The 15,165-nt window shown below is 35.4% G+C and overlaps 1 protein-coding gene across 5 annotated transcripts in view; it reads right to left on the reverse strand.

Annotated features, from left to right (window-relative positions):
* NCALD (neurocalcin delta) overlaps positions 1-15,165 on the reverse strand; it is a 534,430-nt gene that overhangs the window by 33,919 nt on the left and 485,346 nt on the right. For all 5 annotated transcript variants that reach the window (XM_074200739.1, XM_074200735.1, XM_074200738.1 and 2 more), the window contains one exon: positions 5,731-6,127. In XM_074200739.1, the coding sequence (XP_074056840.1) occupies positions 5,731-6,108 (378 nt within the window). In that variant the 5' untranslated portion in view covers positions 6,109-6,127. The remainder of the gene's footprint in view (positions 1-5,730; positions 6,128-15,165) is intronic.

Raw genomic sequence — 15,165 nt, forward strand, 5'->3', positions numbered from 1 at the left:
TTTGTTTCTAATGATAACCATCTTTAGGGTGTGGGGTGGGGAGGGAAGAAAAAAGGAAAAAGATATCTACATGATAAATTTGTTGTATATTTGGAGGGACCAGCAAGTTGTACATAGCAGATTTGTAGTTTCACATACAATCATCTTTTTTATTATACTGTGTTATGGAAATGCGTATTTTGTTCTGTGAATTGAAACTAAAATAAATTTTTTTAAAAAAATGAATGAATGAATAAAAAGTACTTACTAAACATAAACTATGTGTCAAGTTATGTGTCAAGTTCTGAAATCTGAGAGAGAAAACAATGGAAGACATTTGGGTGAAGATCAACAGAAGCAGAAATATATTGTTGTGCAATATACTATAGAAAATCTAATCAGAGGAAACTCAGATGAGCAATTTGGAAAACAGTTCAAAAAGTCTGGTTTGGAATGATGGTGCATTTGTGATTTATAATTATTTGTGATTATTCATGTATCTCCTTAAGTTCTTTCTGTCAAAAACAAAATAGCTAATGCCTTCAATGGCCTTAATGGCAACTTCATCCTCCAAAAAGCAGAGAAAATTAATTTTTCTTTTTTTAAAAAAGATTCTGAACTTTACTAACAGTAAGTCAAGCATTTCCAGATACAAAGTAGAACATGAGGAGTATCACACTGAGAATCTGTACTATAAGCAGCTTGCCTTTCTTGTAAAATACATGATGAATTCACCATATTATTCCCAAACACATCTCTGTCTGTGTTTCTGACGACCTTCATTCTGTTTTCTCATAGGCATTTTTAAATTAAAGATTGTATTTATTTTGAGTTTTATAATTTTTCCCCCAATCTCACTTCTCTCCCCCGACAGAAAGCAATTTGTCAGTCTTTACATTGTTTCCATGTTGTATATTGATCCAAATTGAGTGTGATGAGAGAGAAATCATATCCTTAAAGAAACAAAGTATAAGAGATAACAGGATCAGACAATAAATTAAAGAGAATAGTCCTTGAACTTTGTTCAAACTCTATGGTTCTTTATCTGGATACAGATGGTATTCTCCATTGCAGACAGCCCCAAATTGTCCCCGATTGTTGCACTGATGAAATAAGTGAGTCCATCAGGATTGATCATCACCCCCATGTTGCTGTTAGGGTGTACAGTGTTTTTCTGGTTCTGCTCATCTCACTCAGCATCAGTTCATGCAAATCCCTCCAGGCTTCCCTGAAATCCTGTCCCTCCTGTTTTCTAATAGAGCAATAATGTTCCATCTCATAGGCATTTTAAGAAAATGCTTCAATTCCTCCACCTATAAATCTCTTCCAACATAAAGATATTTGTATCAGGTAAGCATAGTCAGGCAAAATAAATCACTATCATTGGTCAAGATTCAAGATTTACATCTCATTCTGCACAGTAAATCCACTGACTTATTGTTAATTAAATTGACCTTCTAGGACCGTGGTTGGTCATTACATTAATCAAAGTCCTTCAAAATTGTTTTTTTTTAAATATTTTGTTGCTATTGTACAAAGTGTTCTGCATGTCAGCAGAAGAAAGCCTGTTATTCTGGAAGAAGTTTTCACTGGTAAGGAGTTAATCAGTTTTTGAATAAGTGACAATGATAATTGTTGTTTCCAACATGTCCAATTCTCCCATTCTTGTTTTTTTTAAGGTTTTTGCAAGGCAATGGGGTTAAGTGGCTTGCCCAAGGCCACACAGCTAGTTAATTATTAAGTGTCTGAGGTAGGATTTGAACTCAGGTACTGCTGACTCCAGGGCCGGTTCTTTATTCACTGCACCACCTAGTGACTCCTTCTCCCCTGTTCTTATAAAAAAACAATTCACTATTTTACTTATTATTATTCTCTCAATCTCTCACCTGCTATCTTTACCTCCCTTTCTCAGTCAAATGTCTAGAAAAATTTAACTATGATTATTCTTCAGCTCTTGGATAAAGCATTGCTTGGACTTGGAGAAGATCTGAGTTCAATTTCTGCTTGCAACACTTACAATTTTGATACTCTTGATTAATTACTTAACCTCTCTCAGCCTCAGTTTTCTCCTATGTGAAATAAGGAGTTTAGACTCATTTGTTGTTCAGTTGCTCAATAGTGTCTGAGTCTTTGTGAACCCATGAACCATAATTGAGTCCTTCTATTCTCCACTACTGTCAAAGTATGGTCAAGTTATGTTCATTGTTTCCATGACATCATCTTTCCATTGCATACTCTGCTGTCCCCTTCTCCTTTTGCTTGAATCTTTCCCAACATCAATATCTTTTCTAATAAGTCTGTTCTTATTAGGTGGCCAAAGATTTAAACTTCAGTTTCAGTATTTGATCTTTCAGTGAATTGTATGAATTAATTTCTTTAACTATGTACCTATTTGATCTCCTTATCTTCCAAGTGACTCTCAAAAGTCTTCTCCAGCACCAAAATTTGAAAGCATGGATACCTTGATGCTCAGCTTCCTTATAGTTCAAATCCTAATGTCATATGTTGATATTTTAAAAAACATAGATTTGACCTTTGTTGGCAAATATTTGACATTTGTTGAAGTCTCTGTCTTTTTAATATGCTGTCCAAATTTGTCATAACTTTCCTTCCAATGAGTAAGTGTCTTTTAATTTCATGGTTGTAGTCATCATCTGACATTGCTTCCATTTCTTCTCTTTCTATTTGCCAGGAAGTGATGAGACCAGTTGCCAAGATCTTAGTTTTTTAAATCTTAAACTTCCAGTCAGGTTTTACTTTCTTCTCTTGCACCCTCATCAAGATGTTTCTTAATTCTTCACTTTCTGCCTTCAAAGTGAGATCATCTGCATATCCGAGAATGCTGATATTTCTCCAGGCAACCTTAATTCTGGGGTTTGAGTTATCGAGCCTGACATTTTTCATGATGTATTCTGCATATAAGTTAAATAAATAATGTGATAATATATATATCTTTGTCAAACTCTTTTTTCCAATCTTCAACCAATCAGTTGTTCCATGCTTGTTCTAACTGTTGCATGAAGATCCCTCAGAAGACAAGAAGATGATCTGGTCCTCTCATCTCTGAGAAATTTGCCACATTTTGTTATGATCCACCCAGTCAAAAGTTTTTTTTAGTGTAATCAATGAAGCAGAAGTACATGGGTTTTCATTTTTTTCTTTTCTTATTTGTTTGTTTTTTTACTGGAATGCCTCTACTGTCTTCATAATCTAGCTAATGTTGGCTGTTTGATCTCTAGCTCCTCTGCCTCTTTGAAAGCTATCCTACTCTTCTGGTAATTCTCATTTTAGATATTGCTGAAGTTAATTTAACTTTCAGAATCTTAAGCATATCCTTCCTGGTATGTGAAATAATAGCAGTTGTTCAATAATTTGAACATTCCTTGACATTAACCTTCTTTAGGATTGGAATATCCAATTCAAGGGCCTTTGTTGAGTTTTCCAAACTTGCTGCAATATTTAGTGCAATACTTTAACAGCATCATCTTTTAGGATTTTTAAATAACTCAGCCAGCGCTTCATCCCCTTCTCTAGGCTTTTTGTCAACAATGATTCCAAAGACCTACTGGAGTTCATTTTCTAGGATGTCTAACTCTTGGACAGTAAACCAAACATCATGACTATTCAGTGATGTTAAAATCTTTCTTGAATGGTTTGTGTGTGTGTCTATGTGTGTATGTGTCTTGCCACCTCTTATTAATCTCTTAAATACCTATTTGTGTTTTTTTATTATGCCCACTTTTGTATGAAATGCTCCCTTGATATCTCTAATTTTCATGAAAAGATCTCTTGTCTTTTCCATACTATCGTTTTCTTCTATTTCTTAGTATTGTTCATTTAAGAAAATCTCATCTTTTCTTGCTATTCTCTGGAATTCTGCATTAAGTTGGTTATGTGTTTCCCTTTCTTCTTTGTCTTTTGCTTTCTTTCTTTCCTCAGCTTTTTGTACAGTTATATCAGAGAGACATTTTGCTTTCTTGTTCTTTTTCCCTTTGGAATTTTTTTTTTGCTACTTTCTGCACAATATTGTAAACTTCTCTCTATAGTTCCCCAGACATTCTATCCATCAAATCTAACCCCCTTAATTCTACTCTTCACTTCTTCTTCATATTCATAAGGGATGTTTTCTAGATCTGACTATATATGTCAGACAATGGATAGAGCACCAGCCCTGGAGCCTGGACCTGAGTTCAAATTTGGTCTCTGACACTTGATAGTTACTAGCTGTAAATACTACTACTACTACTGACCTGGGGCAAGTTGATTAACACTGTATGCCTCACATCTGGGGCCATCTCTAGTTGTCCTGATTCATATCTGACCACTCAACCCAGATGACTCCTGAGGAGAAAGTGAGGCTGGTGACTTAACACAGCACCCTAATTCATGTGTACATCATGACATCATCTCCCTGATGTCATGGTCTTCTTCAAGAATGAAGGGCAACAAACATCATCATATGGTCTGAGGGTTTCCCTACTTTCTTCAATTTAAGTCTGAATTTTGCAATAAGAAGCTCATGATCTGAGTCACAGCCTGTTACAGGACCATTTAGAGTCTCTCCACTTTTAATTGTAAAGTTTATAATCAATCTGATTTTAATATTTAACATCTAGTGATGTTCATCTGTAGAATTGCCTTTTGGTTGTTGAAAAAGAGTATAACTTGCAGTTTATCTCAATATAACTCTATTAGTCTCTGCCCTGCTTCATTTTGTACTTGAGGCCAAACTTGCCTGTTCTTCCAATTACCTTTTGATTTCCTACTTTAGTATTCTAATCTCCTATGAAGAATGTGACATGGGGGTATTGCTTCTCAAAGATGTTGTAGGTCTTTATAGAACTAGTCAACTTTAGCCTCTTTGACATCAATGGATGGTGCACAGACTTTGTATTACTATGATGTTGAATGGTTTGCCTTGGATTCAAACGGATATCATTCTGTCATTTCTGAGGTTATACCCCAGTTCTACTCTATTCACCCTTTTATTGACAATGAAGGCTACTCCATTTCTTCTAAGGGAGTCTTGCCCACAGAATGGACTCAATTGTCTTTTAAGGTCCCTTGACTTCTGACCTTAATACTGAAGCAGTTCTTCCCAAAGTTATTAGTACTCTCACAGTTGCTAGAGCTGATGTTCTTTTCTCCTCCTTCTCAACATTTCTACTACATTTAGCACTGTTGACTTCCCTCTCTTGCATACGCTTTCCTCTCTAGGTTTTTGTGATGTTCTAGATCTCCTACTAGATTAAGATGCTTTACAAGCTAGTTGCCACTGCCTCACTTTCTGGAGTGATTTCTGGAGTTCTCAGACATTTGGAAAAGGATTTTTTATAATAATATCATAATAAGTATCTCTCCATCTCCTCTGCTACTCACTCCCGCTATCCCTTAAATGCAGATTTCTGAAAATGGAAGTATCTTTTTCAAAACCTTTTGAACCTCAAAAATCTTCATAAATTTTCTTCCTCTTAGGATTATAAAACTAGAAAGGGTCTTAGATGTCCTTTCTCCTTTTATAAATGAGAAAACCAAGACTCAGATAAATATGTAAGTGTCTGAGGAAGAAAAGGACCGACCAGTAGTAGTAGTAGTAGTAGTAGTAGTAGTAGTAGTAGTAGTAGTAGGCCTCCCATGGCACTATCAGCTACTTCACTTTTCCTCTCATCTGGGGCATGAATTAGGTTCTAATGCCCCTGGATGTTATTTGAGTTCAAAAATTTAGGAAAGCAGATAGACAGAAAGACCTACCTGAACAATCTCCAGCATTTCAGCCTTGCTGATGTATCCATTTCCATCCAGGTCATACATGCTAAAGGCCCATTTCAGCTTCTGCTCCAGCTTCCCTCTGGATGTTACACTCAGAGCAATAATGAATTCTCTAAAGTCTATTGTTCCATCTCCATTTGCATCAAAGGTGCGGAATACATGCTCGGCAAATTTGGAAGCGTCCCCATAAGGAAAAAAGTTCCCATATATTTTCTTAAATTCTTCCATGGATAAATGACCACTTGGGCAGTCTCTCAAGAAGCCTTTATACCATTCCTGGATCTCATGCTCAGTAAAGTCTGTGCTTTCCAGCAAATCTTGCATCACCTCTGGTCGTAGTTTGCTGTTCTGTTTCCCCATCCTGGTGTCAGAGGTTCAGCTGTGAAAGGAAAAGGAGAAAAAAATGAGACCATTATAACCACTAGTCAATTAATATTAAGCACCAAACAATGTGACTGGTATTAGCGATACAAAGAAAGGGGAAAAATAGTACCTGCTCCCAAAAAACTTACTAATGGGAGAGACAGCATGTATATAGCATATACAAACCAAACTGGAGACAATTAATAAAGGGGAAGAACTAATTGGAATTAAAGGGGGATCTGGAAAGGCTTCCTGCAGAAGATGGGATTTGAGCAGGGAGGCAGAGATGAGGAGGGAGAACATTTCAGGTTTGGGGGACAGTCAGAGAAAAGGCCAGAAGTCAGAAGTTGGAGTGTCTTGTTCAAGGAACAGAAGGTTATGTTAACTTATGAAGATTAACCAAAGTCCTGCCAAGAATTAGCTTTGGGATTCTCTTTGGGAACAGTGTGGAGGAAAAAAGCCAGTGATACAATAAAATAGATAACCCTGGTCTATCAGTTTATAGAGTGAAGAACACTCGGACCTCTCAACAATCCAGGATGAAAAAATATGACTAAGAATAACATCTGTCCTTTCATTACTTGTTTATTAATATTTTCAAATTAGGCAATATTCAAATACCATCTGAATGCAATAAATGAGAATATGGAGAGCCAAACAGAGAAGATCTTTTTAAATGCCAGTTAACTAAATCTATCTAGGAGAAATAATTGAAGTCACTGAGTTAAAAAGTTGAATGTTAAAGACTGGGTTTTGTAAAAGGACAGATATGTTTTGTTAATTAAAAAAGCTTCTTACAACAATCACCTAGTAGATAAAGTCCAAACTCTAACTTGGTATTCAATGTGGCTCTTGCTCAGGAGTTCCTAATGTGAGTCCATAGACCTCTATATGATTTATGGGATTTGCATGGATGATATTTGTTTCTTGGATTTGAAAACATAACTGAGAAGGGGTCCAGAGTTTTCTTTAGAGTCTTAAAGGTGTCCATGATGCAAAAAGAGGTTAAGATGTCCTATTATATAGATTTTTTCAAAGAAATAAAAGCTATCTATTGTCATAAAATGCTCTAAATCACTATTGATTAGAGATCAACTCACACCTATCAGATTGGTTATTATGACAAAAAAGGAAAATGATAAATGTTGGAGAGGATGTGAGAAAATTGGGACACTAATATACCGTTGATGGAGTTGTGAACTGACCCAAACATTCTGGAGAGTAATTTGGAACTATACCCAGAGGACTATAAAACTGTGGATACCCTTTGACCCAGCAATATCACCAATAGGTCTGTATTCCAAAGGAAAGACAAAAAAGAGGCAAGAACCAATTTGTACAAAAATATTTATAGCAGCTCTCTTTGTAGTAGCTAAAAATTAGACATTGAGGGGATGTCTATCAATTGAGGAATTGCTAAACAAGTCATGGCATGTGATTATAATGGAATAATATTGTGATATAAAGCTGGATGATTTCAAACAAAGCAGGAAAAATTTATATGAACTGATACAGAGTGAACTGAGCAGAACTAGGAGAATATTGTATACAGTAAGATCAATATTGTACAATGAACAACTGCAAATGAATTGGCTATTCTCATTAATACTATGATCCAAGACAATTCCAATGGACTCATGATAGCAAATACTATTCATATCCATAAAAAGAACTGATGGAGTTTGAATACAGACTGAAGCATTCTCTCTCTCTCTCTCTCTCTCTCTCTCTCTCTCTCTCTCTCTCTGTCTTTCTTTACTTCTGTTTTTCTCTTTCTTTCTCTCTTTCTTTCTCTTTCTTTCTTTCTTTCTTCCTTCCTTCCTTTCTTTCTTTCTTTCTTTCTTTCTTTCTTTCTTTCTTTCTTTCTTTCTTTCTTTCTTTCTTTCTTTCTTTCTTTCTTTCTTTTTTTTCTTGTTTTATTCCACAAAATGACTAATGATGGCTCATGCATGACCTATATCACATTGCTTACTATTTCAGGAAGGGGGGGAGGAAAAGGAAAGAGGAAGGGTGGGATAGAATTTATAACTCAAAACTTAAAAACAACTATTGTTTTTAAATGTAATTGGGGGAAAATACTGCATTTTTAAAAGAAGCCCCCTTTCTGATACTAATCTTCAAATACTCCAGGCTCAAGGGAAACTTTACCATTCATTAATAATGTGACTTAACAACCAAAAAAAGTTAACATTATATCTGAGGGTACATTTTAGGAAAGGATTCCTGCTTGTAAAAATGAGGTGATGGTGATAACTCTTGTATGCCATGCTATTCAGGTTAACTCTAGGAGTACTTTGTTCAGTTTGGGTTGTCTAATTTTAAGGAGGCTATTTAGAAACTGATAACAAGATGTCAAAAGAATTTATCATCATCCATTTATCATCATCAATATTAACATTTATATGGAGCTTACTACCTGCTTGGCATTGCATTTTACAATGATTATCTTATTTGATCCTATTATTATCTCCATTTTACAAAGGAGGAACTGAGGTAGAGATTAAGTGACTTGTCTAGGGTCACACAGCTAATAAGTGTCTGAGGCTACATTTGAACTCTATCCACTGTGTCACTTAGCTGCTCCTAAAATGAAAATTAATTGAAAAAACTGGGAATGTTTGTCCTGGAGAAGAGAAGATTTAAGTAGAGGTTTTGATAACTGTCTGTAAGACTTGACTTGTACAGAAGGAGATAGAGGCTTGATTCTAAGAAAAATCCTCAATGAATTTTTGTTGTTATTGTTGAATCATTTTTCTTTTTCTTTTTGTTTTGTTTTTTTTAGGGGTTTTTTTTGCAAGGCAAATGGGATTAATGCTTTTTAGGTTTTTGCAAGGCAAACGGGGTTAAGTGGCTTGCCCAAGGCCACACAGCTAGGTAATTATTAAGTGTCTGAGACTGGATTTGAACCCAGGTACTCCTGACTCCAGGCCAGTGCTTTATCCACTACACCACCTAGCCGCCCCTTGAATCATTTTTCAATCTCTTTGTGACTCCATTTGGGGTTTTCTTGGCATTTCCTTCTCCACTATCCATTATGGTGCCATCTAGCTGCTTCCCTTTGGCTATTAGAGTTACTTAAAAGTAGATTTAGTTGGGCTGCCTAAGAAGAGAATAGGTTCTCCCTCATTGCACATCTTCATTCAGAGGGTGGTTGACCACTTGTTAGAATTCTGTAAAGTGGATTTGTTTTTGCTGTAGTTTAGAATAGATGGTCTCTAAAATCCTTTCCAGTTCTGATTCTTATTTAGAAACATATTATCTTCTCCCTTACAATTAAACATGTTTTCCTTAGAATTTAAAACTTTCAATGCTAAGTTGGCTATAGTAGGGAATCCACACCTCCACCTCCTGACCCTAGATAATATGTAGCCTACAGATTCACAGAGCATCAAATTAATTTATGGAATATTAAAGTAGTTTTGAGTTTGCATTTGGGAAATAATTCAGAATATAACCTCCTCCCAATCTCCCTTCTCTATTCAACTGATATAGCAGTATTACATCTTTTAAAAATGCAAATTACCACATGTCCTATTCTTAATAAGAAATGCCATTTTAATATCTAAGTCTTCTGCCCCGAGGAGGATATGATTAAGCTTTCCTGAAAACTCAAAACACTATTCCTCCCAAACTGAACTTAGCTCATTTAAAGAGTAGTTCTCCTTTACAAATACTTTCCACACTGCTATTCAGTTTTCCCATCATTTTGGTTAACTCCCTCACTTTGACTGAACTGTGTGGAGCTATTTCTTGAAAAACAGTAATTAAAAAACGTTTTGGAATTCATTAACACAGAAAGACCCTAACAGAAACAAGACTTGAGAGCATGGAACATATGACTTGAGAAGTGAGTTTGTGATTAGGCCTAGAGTTGGTTCATGCTAAAATAACACACATTTTTCTAACTTAAGCAAAGCATCTGAACTTTATCAGATTATATGACAAAAATCCCTGTGGGTATATAATCTAGTCTTTCCTCTTCCTTCCTTCCTTTTTTTTTTTGGAGATATGAGTTTCTGTTTCTTCTATACCATTATATGGAGGTGTTAAAGGGCTCTATTCAAAGATTTCTTAAAAGTGTCTCCCTTCTTTCTCTCTTACCCCTCCCTCCTGAAGCACTGTAGATTTGGAGTCAGAGAGAGAAAATAACTATTTGGGTTCAGGCCCTAAGATTGAAAGGCGGCTAGGTGGTACAGTGAATAGAGTTCCAGACCTGGAGTCAGAAAGTCTCATCTTCCTGAGTTCAAATCTAACCTCAGATATTTACTGGTTGTGTGACCCTGGGTATGCCACTTAACCCTGCTTGCCTCAGTTTCCTCATCTGTAAAATGAGTTGAAGAAAATGGCAAAAAATTCCAGTATCTTTGTTAAAAACAATGACAACAAAAACAAAAAGTCCAAATGGGGACTTGAAGAATCATACCTGATTGAAAAATGACTGAACAACCTAGGACTGAACTTAGAACATGTGAGTCCAAAACTTTGGGTCCGATCTTACAGAAGCTCAGGACTCTTGTAGGTAGAAGGAACCTGAGAAATTATGTAGATCAACTTCCTTATTTTATAGGGGACAGCAAGCTAGTTCAAATTCTGCTTCAGACATTTATTATCCATATGATTCTGGGCAAGTGACTTAATTTGTATCTGTCTCCAGCTCCACATCTGCTAAATAGGAATAACAACAGCACCCATTTCATAATATTGCTGTGAAGATTAAATTATATATAATTAATATATACATATAATATGCAGAAGCACATTATTATGCTTTTTATATATGCATGATTTTGCAAACCTTAAAGTGCTTTGAAAATGTTAATTATTACTATTGTTTTATGTTAAGTATTTTTATATTTGCATAATCATCATCATTTGCAGGAAAACTGAGGCACACTGAGGTAGAGAATCTTATTTATGATCACAAATTCAAGGCAAAACTGGAATTCAAAAACAGAACTTTAGATTGCAAGTGCCATTCTTTAATACCATTCTTTTTTTTTTTTTAGGATTTTGCAAGGCAAATGGGGTTAAGTGGCTTGCCCAAGGCCACACGGCTAGGTAATTATTAAGTGTCTGAGACCAGATTTGAACCCAGGTACTCCTGACTCCAAGGCCGGTGCTTTATCCACTATGCCACCTAGCCGCCCCAATACCATTCTTAATAGAGTACTTGGGAAAGCCTTCTCAGAATCCTGCAGCTCAAAACCATCTTCTAAAATTTTATGTTATCTAGTACAATCTCCATTTTACAGCTAAGGAAACAGACCCACAAATATTAAGTAACCTGACAAAGATCACACAAGAAGCAGAGTCAAGAAATGTGTCATATTGATTCTGTTTATGTCATCTTTCATCAGTTAATAGAACTCTTCCAATACTCCTCATTTTCTTTTAGGTTCACCTTTTGTTAGTAGCACAGTAATATGCTGTCACATTTATTTACCAGTTTCTTTAGAGGGAGTCACTATGGTTTGGTGGACATAGTCAAGAAGGCCTGGATTCAAGTATCTCTTCAGACACATAATAGTTGCTAGATTCAAACACATTTCTGTGAGTCATATGAAATGGTAAAACCAAACTTTGCCCCATGAGGTAGTCCAGAAATCAGTCAGTTGGAACAAATAAGGAAGAAGGGAACTGATCAGTAGAGAAAAATGAAGAGGAAAAATTTGCATTTCACAGGACTGGTAGGTACTTCAGAAACCATCCAGTCAAATATATACCTAATATTTTAATGCATTATAAAAGCCTTAGAACACCATACAAATGCTAGCTTTTTTCTAATATTGCTTAATAGAACATAGAACATGGATTAATAGAATATTACCTCAATAGAACAACCCTGAAAGATGGACCTGGTACTTGAAATTCGATAAATCTAGTAACTTTTTAGGGTGAATTAAATGTTTAACAAAATATAGCCCATAAATGATGTTTTAAATATCTAGATGATCCTTGGAAGAAAAAAGTTCCCCACCCCTACTCTAGAACACAGATGTCCAGACTTTTAGCTCTTCTGAGTTGCATCATCCAACAAAAAAACTTGTCAAGGGAAGCATATAGAATTTAATATTTATTTATGACTACAGAATAATCATTATTACCAATGAATAAAAATGATATGTAATAATTTAAAGTATAATGAAATAATGAGTATAATAATGAAACATTTATATTTTAAAGAAAAATTAAGATGTCATTTTTAATATGAACTCTGAGCTTGCTTTTTAGATACTAGTGCATCTATATATGGTTTGATAGAGGTAGTGATGCAAAGAATATTTTCTAGATGCTCATCTGAAATTTTTGCTCTGTTTTTATTTTATGTATACTTCAAATGGGCAAAAAATATACAGACTCCTCAAAACAGGAGTCATGAATATGGCATGGTCATGAAATGCTGGAAATTTTTCTTTAGGCAGCTATAACATATTAAAGTCCAATAAAGATACTTGAGTAGAATTTTCTTTAAATGACATAACTGATTGCAACTCTATATAATCTATTTGCAAGTTTGCGGGCAACATGTTGATGTCAACAGAGAATGGAGTAGCAAATATACATATTGATGTATGTTAATTTTCCATTACATAAAAGAAAAATAACAGTAAAATTGTCTAATGTCATACATTTTATGTCATGACATTCACTATATTATTTAGCTACCCTTCAATCACTTATGAGTTATATAATATTTTAAAATAAAGATCTTGATTTCTATATGCATATCTTTTGTAAAAATACAAAATAACTCTGTTGGTCTGAGAGACCACATAATGTTAGCTATGTGAAACAAATCAAATCATATTAGTTAAGGGCTAAGCTGGGCTGTGATGTTGCAAAGCTGGTCCATGAGCTCACTCCTGGAATACATGAATGGGTTTTGAGGGGGCCACAGATTGGATACACCTACTCTAGGGGATGGAAGGAAATGAGGAGGGGAGTGACATAGTCAGACCTATCCTTGAAGAATATCAATTTGGTCACTGTGGCTTGTTAGATTTAAAAAAGTCAGAATAAGTTTAGTTGAATTTGTAATGTATATAGAATATGATAGGAAGGGTCAGTGAATCACTGAAGATGTGAGAAGAGATGAGGAATGAGGGTTAAATGTGTGGATTTGGAAATCATCTGCATAGAGATGAGAGAGGAACCTATGTGGTCTTATAATACCAATAGAAAGAATGCAGAAATAGAAGAGAAAAGGCCCAAGAACAGAGTCTTGGAAAATATTTCTGCTCAGTGGATAGGAGGTGAGCTATCTTCCTGAAAAGGACACAAAGATTGTCCCTACAACTAAATAGACAGTGAACCATAGCAGCCGGGAGAGGAGGCAAAGCATTTAGAAAGAGGGGGGGTGGTCAGTAGGACCAAATACTGCAGAGAAGTTAAGAAGCATGAGGATGAAGAAAAAGGCATCTGACTGACAATAGAGAAATCATTAGTGGCACCAGATAATCAGTCAGTCTGTCGGTGAATAAGCACTTATTAAATGCCTACTCGGGCACTATGCTAAAAAATGCAAAGAAAGATAAAGGACTATTTTAGCATTTAAGGAACTTATAGACCAAGAAAGAGTTTATAATCTAAGTCAAATGGCTGGGACAGAAATCAGAATGGAAAAGGGTGGAGAAGTGAGGAACAGGTGAGAAAGGAGGGGAAAAGAAGACAAGTTTTTTTAAAAAGGATATAGAAGGTAAGAGGAAAATAGAACAATAACTTGAGGGGATGGTGGAAAATGAATTTTTTTTAAAGGATAAGGGAAATTTGGTCTTTTTTCCAAGTCCAACATTCATTCATTCTTTTTTTAAATTTTATTTTAATTAATGGATAAATCCAGCAATTCCATAATATAGTATAATAAAAAAAGATGATTGCACACAAAACTGCAAATGTATCATGGATCATTTATTATTCTTTTAAAATATATAATAAAGTTATTATATAAATTTCTTTTTTCTTTTTTTCTTCCCTCTCCTTCCCCTGCCCTAGAGATTAGACATGAATAGGTATATATATATAAAATTATTCTAAATTTACTAAAGTTAAATTTCAAATTTACTAAATCTGTGCATTCTTGTAAGTAGCAGGGGATGAACTGGTGGATAGAGTTTGGAAATTAGGGAGAATCCCAGATAGATAAGTGGTTAAAGGATATAACTATTTTGAAGAGTTAACAAACTATTAATAACTATCATCTAACTTCCCTCCTTGCATTCTATGATCTAGTGACCCTGACCTCCTTTTGCTGTTCCTGGAATACAACAGGCTATTTTCTGACTGAACATTTTTTTTCACTGTCTCCCATCCCTGGAATGCTCTCCCTCCTCATCCAGGCCTTTGGATTTCCCTGGCTTCCTTCAGTCTCAGTTAAAATTCTACTTTCTCCCAGAAACCTCTCCTGATTTCTCTCTCTCTCTCTCTCTCTTTTTTTTTTTTAGGTTTTTGTAAGGCATATGGGGTTAAGTGGCTTGCCCAAGGCTACACAGCTAGGCAATTATTAAGTGTCTGAGGCCGGATTTGAACTCAAGTACCCCTAACTCCAGGGCCGGTGCTCTATCCACTGTACCACCTAGCCACCCCTTGATCTCTCTTAATACCAGTGGCTTTCCTCTATTATCTCCTATTTCTCCAGCATGCAATTTGTTTATGTGTAGTTATTTGCAGATTATACTCTGAGCTTCCTGAGAGCAAGGACTGTCTTTTGCCATTCCTTGTAGTCCCAGGACTACATAGTGTCTGACAATAGAAAATACTAACAAGTCTTTCTAACTTGGCAGGAAAGATTTTTCCAAATCATTAACACTAAGAGAATTGCAAAGCAAAATAACTCTTCCCTTCAGTCAGAAGATTTACAAAAGTGGCAAAAGAGAGAAAAGACAGTGTTAAAGCACTCATAAAAAGTTCTAAAATAATGTAGATATTGCTGATAAGTGGACAATCTTCTGGAAAGAAATTTGAAATAATGTAAAGGAAATGACCAAAATGTTCTTTGACCTAGAGATTCTATTGCTAGGCACAGATTTCAAGGAAGTCAAAGATGAAAGAAAATTC

Source organism: Macrotis lagotis, chromosome X (genome assembly GCF_037893015.1).
Source record: "Macrotis lagotis isolate mMagLag1 chromosome X, bilby.v1.9.chrom.fasta, whole genome shotgun sequence".
NCBI lineage: Eukaryota > Metazoa > Chordata > Mammalia > Peramelemorphia > Peramelidae > Macrotis > Macrotis lagotis.